The sequence below is a fragment of the Leuciscus leuciscus genome, assembly GCF_965113295.1.
Source record: "Leuciscus leuciscus genome assembly, chromosome: 11".
In the NCBI taxonomy this organism is placed as follows: Eukaryota; Metazoa; Chordata; class Actinopteri; order Cypriniformes; family Leuciscidae; genus Leuciscus; species Leuciscus leuciscus.
In genome coordinates this window covers 10,737,091-10,744,716 of record NC_138735.1, presented here as the reverse complement: position 1 = coordinate 10,744,716, position 7,626 = coordinate 10,737,091, and the positions used below count along the sequence as shown (strand labels likewise).

General features: G+C 36.2%; 1 protein-coding gene across 3 annotated transcripts; it reads left to right on the top strand.

The window, feature by feature from the left end:
* Window positions 1-309: 309 nt before the first annotated feature.
* Window positions 310-4,602, top strand: LOC309509870 (ferritin, lower subunit). 3 transcript variants are annotated; one of them, XM_082184849.1, is made up of 6 exons: window positions 312-460; window positions 1,275-1,376; window positions 1,584-1,684; window positions 2,083-2,229; window positions 3,792-3,917; window positions 4,047-4,602. In XM_082184849.1, exons 3-6 carry the CDS (start codon window positions 1,586-1,588, stop codon window positions 4,194-4,196), a joined length of 522 nt encoding a protein of 173 aa, XP_082040975.1. In that variant the 5' UTR covers window positions 312-460; window positions 1,275-1,376; window positions 1,584-1,585; the 3' UTR covers window positions 4,197-4,602. The 3 variants fall into 3 exon arrangements, with proteins under 3 accessions (XP_082040977.1, XP_082040975.1, XP_082040976.1); XM_082184851.1 differs by lacking the exon at window positions 1,275-1,376 and having other exon boundaries at window positions 310-460; XM_082184850.1 differs by lacking the exon at window positions 312-460 and having other exon boundaries at window positions 948-1,376.
* The last annotated feature ends 3,024 nt before the right edge of the window (window positions 4,603-7,626 follow it).

Genomic DNA, 7,626 nt, shown 5'->3' with positions numbered 1-7,626 from the left:
CTTTATTTTTGCGAATTGGTGAATATTCAGGTGAATTGTTTCGTGGCCACGAATAAATAATACCTCAGCACGTTTTACTAATTTGAGTACAACTTGGCCAAACAATAAAGTAAAACGAGGGAACAAATTAGTATAACCTGCTGAGGTATTATTAATTCGTGGCCACGAAACAATATTCACCTGAATATTCACCAATTCACAAAAATATAGGTCTTTTTTAATATATTTAAATATTAATATAAATCAAAACTGCGCATGCGCGGGGTGAAACTGGCTCTGCGGCTCTGCAGTCAGACCCTTCTCACTCTAGATGTCGCTGTGTAAAACAAAAGGGAGACGCACTGTCGAGGAAACAACAACACGAGGATACAACATAGACAACGGGACTTATAAATCAATCAATTGAAGTATTTCTGTTTGCAGCCGTAATTTCGTCAGCAAATTTTTCGTTGCAGAGCAGGTGAGCTGGTGATATACAGGTCCTGTTAAAGAGGATCCGTGGACATTCATGCAGAAAGGCGTTAAAACAGTCTCTTTGTTTGTTCTTTGCGTTTGATATAATTTTAGACATTACGTTAATTATTAGACGAGTTTCATTTGTGATAACAATGGTTGTCTTGGGCTTCAGTATCAACATAAATTATCAATGCAAACATAAACTTGCAGCGCAACAAGTTCTTGTAACTTACGTTAGTAAGTTAGTCTCTCCGTGTGTTGGTTCTTATTTGTTGGTATTGTGTCACTACGGACCCCTAAATATGACCACTTATACAGTAAAACCTTCTTAGAAATGGAATATTATCTAGAGATACATCTCTAATACAGATATTTTCTGGAAAATGTTAAAATTTTGGATCGGGGTTGTTGTTTTTATTATTATTTTTTACCACCAATACATTATTTTTATTTTTTTTACTCACCATTACTAGGGGTACAACAATATGTATCGTGGATAGTCCACCCAAAATGACAATTATTGTGCGAGAAAAACTGTTACTACATTAAACTTCTGGCTATAGCCTATATAATGTTGAATGTAATGTAGCCTATAATAATGCAATGGGGGGATATTTGTGGGTCCTTTTAATGCCAAATGTCTTATGTTACCAGTAAAAAGTGGCCTACATTTATTTTAAATGTATCTAGTCAGTGACACAGTGCTGACTGTGCATATATATATATATAAATGCATGATTTCTGAGATGGGATATGCCTGGTTTGAAGCAAGAGACCTACTTCTAGGAGAGTTTTATGTCTTTTATCTCTTCCCCCAGTCTTGCGTCACAGCTGATAAATCTATAAAACCTGTCAAATAGAATTCAGTTTCATACACTCACTTAGTATCAGCACTGAACAGTGAACACACGCTTTACAAGGTAAGAGATAGGCCTAAAGATAGTTGTGCAATATGCATCGACTTGTATGTTTTCTGTGCATTTTGTTAGAACGTGTAATGTTTGTCTTGAATCCACCTCTGCTCCACAGTTTGTCAAGCAGATTTACTAACCTCTTTTAGATTTCTATTAAATTGTGTATATAGTTAATCTTTTTTTGTTGTTGTTCTTTTTCTTTTTCTTTTTTAGAAATGTCTCTAGTCAAGCAGAATTTTCACCCGAATAATGAGGCAAACATCAACAAACTGATCAACCTCAAATTGACGGCCTCATATGTGTACCTCTCCCTGGTCTGTTCACACATATTGACAACCTTTATGTATTTACATTTGCATAATTCCCTGTACCTTTTAACTTGTAAATTTGTATATTTATTTATTTTATATGTAATTATTCTTTAAAAAATAATGTTAAAAATTAACATAAATAAACATAAGAGTTAAAAAACTCACATAAATACACTAACATAAAATATTACATTGTCAGCAATTACTTCATGCCAAATGTGCATTGTGCACTTGACGAGCTCAAGAATATTTTTAGAATATGGAATAATTCTAAATATTAGAGTGTTTATAATTTAATATACAGTCTTTTATAGCACTGATGCTTTCATATTATATTAATGACTGACCTCTGCATGTCTGTTTAGTCTGTAACACTAATAGTGTTTCTCTCTGTCTCATAGGGAATGTATTTTGACAGGGATGATGTGGCTCTGCCCAACTTCTCCAAGTTTTTTCTGGAGCGTTCACAGAAGGAGAGGGATCATGCGGAGCACCTGCTGGAGTTTCAAAACACGAGAGGAGGACGAATACTTCTACACACTATCTCGGTCTGTGAGTTTTAGGCTACGTCTACATTAATCCGGATAGATAAAAAAAGGGGGTTTCGTTTAAAAACGCTCTCCGTCCACACTAGCGTTTTCAGGCGTTTTCCGATGTTTCAGTGTGGATGAGAAACTTTTGGAAAATGCCTGAAAACGCTAAATTCACCGTAATGCACATGCGTAAAACCTCACAAAAGCTCACTGAGATGGAAAAAATAGTAATAACGTTATCGCGCAATTCTTCTGACAGGATCATTTTATTTAGCAAAATATCTCGCCATTCACTGATGCGTCCAGGTCACACTCAGTCACCATAGGTTTGTTCTAAAACGCAACTGCTCTCACGTATTTGCCGCAGGACAGCAAGTATGAGTAAATTTTCTGTCATCTTTGCAGGACTGTGATATGAAGAGTGTGCAAAGTAACACAGTGTGAAAGTGAATAGCACATAACAGGCACAATACCGGTAAACATGAATATCTATTGGTACAATATGCGTCATGATTAAACTTTCGTCATCGATTTTAAATACCTCCGTTTTGACAGTCCACACTACAACACGAAACCGGCGTTTTCAAATTTATCCACTTCGGAGAGCGTTTTCAAAAAGCTTTGTTTTCATTAATAGAAATGCCGTCTCAGTGGGGTCGGAAGGCCAAAACAGAGAGAAAAATATGCGTTTTCAAACCAAAACGTATTAGTGTGGACAAGGTCTTAGTCCGTGTCCACCGAAGCGTTTTTAGCCAGTTGACTACAGTGTACTACAGTTTAGTTACATTTACATTTAGTCATTTAGCAGACGCCTTTATCCAAAGCGACTAGTTAAAATTATAATCCAGTATTTTACATGTGCTTTAGTATGTTAGTGTATTCAAACACATAATCTGATTGTGTGTGTTATATGTATCTGGAATAATCTATATGTCATGATATATCTATAGCCGCTTTTCCACCATCGGGCCAAACCGTTCTCTTTGCTTAACCGTGTCAATCCGGGCCAGCGTGGCTATGGTTTGATATTTCCATGGTGGCACTCTTTGGAATGAAATACAAAAGCATCAGTCGTTTGCCTTTTAATGCAAGAGTTTACAGATGATATGAGATGTAAATAGCGACCGCATTATGGAGGATATTTATCCAGGCAACAGACAAGTGAACAATCCTGAGATGCGATGTCACTACACGCATTCTACCAGCACGGTTAGCCAACTGTTCTGAGAATTCAGGCCAGAAACCAGTTTGTAATCATGCTGTGCCGTACCTGGCTCAAGTGGAAATACAACTGAAACCGCTCCTTACTGTTCTTAGAACCGTTCAGCCCGACCGTGGAAAAGCGGCTTATTTGAGCATCAGCAATATCTACATTATTCAACATTTGAAGTGGATCCAAAACCTTTCTTCAAAGTTATACATGAATTTTGAACAATACCCGTTCTTGTCTTAGGACAGCTTTGATGAACTTTTTGATCCACTTTAAATGTTGACTACTGTATACTGTTTATAATACAATATAAATGTATGGTTATAATACTTCTGTCCATTTTTCTCTTTCTCCTGTCACTTATCAGAAGCCCAGTCGTGATGATTGGAGTGGAGGTATGGATGCTATTACTTTTTCTCTGGATCATCAGAAATCTCTCAACCAATCCCTGCTGGAGGTCCATCGTGCGGCTGGAGAAAACTCAGACCCTCATGTAAGTAGCCAATTTTTTTTTTATTAAAATAAGAATAGATAACCCCTTTATCTTTCTCACTTGTTTTGTGCATTAAATTATAATTGCATATTATTTTTGAATAATGGTGTATTTTCCCCATCATTCTAGCTGTGTGATTTCCTAGAGAGCAACTTCTTTACTGACAGTCATGACTTTATTAAGACTCTGGGGGATCACGCTGGCAGTCTGAGTCGTCTCATCTCTTCTGACCCACACGGCAAAATGGGAGAGTACCTGTTTGACAAGCACACTCTCTGATCCGCTCAGATCTGATGAGTTTGGCTGCCAACCTTCCATGCCAAACAGTATGTGCACAAGTGAATTATTTGAAAGAATTCTGCACAACTTTTCATTCCATTATTTTTGCCTTTCAAGAGGTATTTCTGAAAGAATCATGCAGTGTTTTTGACACCAACCTTTGTTGTACTTTTCCCATGCATAAGTGGGACTATACTGTGAATTGTGCCAGTACAAAGATGGTACTTTGGTCTGTTTACATAATTGTATTGGTGCTACTGTGAAACCATATCTTATCTAAAACCAGCCTATAGAGTCCTGTACGTCCTTCATGAGAGGTTTAGTACAGCGCACCACTAAAAAGGAGTGTTTATGTGTACACGTTGTAGAACCCCGAACACTGTGAATAAATATACCTCAAACATGATGCCCAATGTCATCACTGTGAATTGATATACCTCAAACATGTCAATATAACAATAAATTAAGCATTCCCACAAAAAATGGTTGTTTTTTGATTTGCTTGTAGCCTCTTTAAAGTGTTATTTTTTTATATATATAAATGTTAAAAATCTAATTGCATTTAAGCACACTTGTGCAATTGTTTTTTAGCATGTAGTTCAGTTGTCAAACTGACAATCAAATTTGAGTAAATCATTAACAGATCCCAGAGTAACTCGACACATTGGAACTTGCTGTTCTTTTCATAAACTCCTTGTGAAATACTGCCCTTGCCAAAACAGTGTCTGTAAAGGCTAATTTATTTGTAAATCAAAACCAGGCAGGGGCAAATTTATCATTTGACAGTCTATAAAAAAGCATATTTATCATTCCAGGATACGAAAGCCATAATAAAATTAACTCAATCAGTAAAGCCTGTAAGCGGCTGGGGTGAGAAATGTTCTCATGTGATTCCACACTTTTCCTCTAAAATGTGAATCCAATTAGACTGGCATTGATTTTCCTTTTTTTGTTGTTGTTGTTGTTGTTTACACACTAATGTTGGAACTTGAAACCCAATCAATAAAACCTATAACTCGTGTACCAAATCCTAAAACCAATTTTACTGTGTGTAAATGACAAAGTATTTGTGTGTTGTACATTTGAGTAGGTATTACTGTAACAGTATTTTACAACCAGCTGCAGTAACTGACAATGCAAAAGGTATAAACTGATGGGATTTCAAAGTGGTTTGTGTTGATCACATCAGTTTGTTGTTGGTTTTAGACAGATCTCTTCATATGAAGTGCGTCATTTTGGTGCAAAAAAACAACACATTTTGGAACGGAAAAAGCGAATACAGTGATTGCTTTTCCTTGAGAGTTTTGTGTTTAGAGCTTTGGGGAAATTTGAGAATGATTCAGCAAATGTGTGTAACCATTTGGGAAGAACTGAACGAAAAAAGGAGGATTTATTGTGATTAAGTCATTAACATACCATTTTGCACAAAATATAATATTACAGTAAAAAAATAATGTCCGACTAGATGGACCTGCTCTTTAAAGTGTGAATTTCTCTAGAAACTGCCAATAAAATGTTTTTTTTTTTGCTTATTTGGCATTGCACACATCTTCCTGAACACCGCAGCTGTTTAATCTGACACTAAAGGCAGTTATGAATAAGTCAGCTAATGTGTCAGCCAGAGATAAGGACTTTGAAACGACTGACTCATTGTGTGTGTTGTTTAGATATGAAAGGCATTCATTGGTGTTCTTGCACTTGAATTGTTCTTTGTGTGGTTTAAGTAATCAAAACCACTGAACTGGCCTGAATTCCTAACAAACAACTTTCTTTATGAATACTAAAATATGTGAACTGAAAAAACTAACTGAAAGACTGAAATTGTAAGCTTTATATAAAATTAATATACACCACACTGTTTAACCAGTTAAATAAAGCAAGAGGGAGTTGTGATAGAATTGCTTTTGCATAGAATGAGACACAAAGCAGAGTGGAAAATATGACTTATTTACTGTAATAGATTAAACTCTGTAAAGCCTGATATATGAAAGAATAGTAAAAAAAAAAAAAAAATTATTAAATTTTTTGTTCAAAATGACCAACATTTAAATGAGTCAATATATCAATAATTCTTTCAAAATGTGTTTTTGTCTTACCCTGATTCACTACGGTAAGCTTGTATGGTGTGGAAGTGGCATATGTTAGTTAATGATGTTTCATAAACAAAGTTCGGGAGGAGCACGTTCAAATAATCAATCCAATCAACTTGTCATCAAACAATTACCATGTCTACCCTATCAGCATGAGAGGAAGCATATATTTATTCTCTCTATCAACTCACCTAACATTCCTTGACCATTTTCAGCATCCCTCCACCACCCCGACTCCTCACTCTTGGCTTGTTCTTTCACAGCCAGGAATTCGGGGGGAGTACTCTGGATTCGGGCCAAATACCGAGCCCGGAGCCCTCTCCCCGGACAGCACGCCAAATAAGCATTGATTCTATCGGACTTATTTGTAAGTGTGAACTCGTGAATCACCAGGGCCGTAGGGTGTCCGAGTTGTTTTCCATGGGTCCCTCTAGCGATGACACTGATTGTCACAACGAGCGAGAAAGGTTGACATGGAGCACGCTAAATCTCAAACCTTGAATCACTCCTGGTCTGCTGGCAAAAAGAGAATGCGACTGAGCTTGTAATAATACAAGAATCAACACTGGCTTGGCTTTTCGGAGATGGCGAGAACTGAGGGATTTGAAGTGTTGTAAAAGCAATTTTATTTTATTTTTTTATTACTCAACAGGTGAGTACCTTTTTTTTTTTAACAGATAAATTGCCAAATGTAGCTCTCTAACAGAGTTAATCGAAAAGCATAATCTATTTTCAAAGGGTCATATTCATCAGTCACACAGAGCTGAAGCACAACCAAAACAATGTTCTTTCACAAAATGCATGCAGTTTTGTTTTTAACCTCTAGAGGGCCAAAATGTTCATAGTGTACATACTTACATAAAATTGCATTGTGTAACTTTAATGGAATAGTTAATTTAACCTTTAGACAAAATCTAATATATATATATATATATATATATATATATATATATATATATATATATACATACATATATATATATATATATATATATATATATATATATACATATATATATACATACACTCACCTAAAGGATTATTAGGAACACCGTACTAATACTGTGTTTGACCCCCTTTCGCCTTCAGAACTGCCTTAATTCTACATGGCGTTGATTCAACAAGGTGCTGAAAGCATTCTTTAGAAATGTTGGCCCATATTGATAGGATAGCATCTTGCAGTTGATGGAGATTTGTAGGATGCACATCCAGGGCACAAAGCTCCCGTTCTACCACATCCCAAAGATGCTCTATTGGGTTGAGATCTGGTGACTGTGGGGGCCATTTTAGTACAGTGAACTCATTGGCATGTTCAAGAAACCAGTTTGAAATTATTCAAG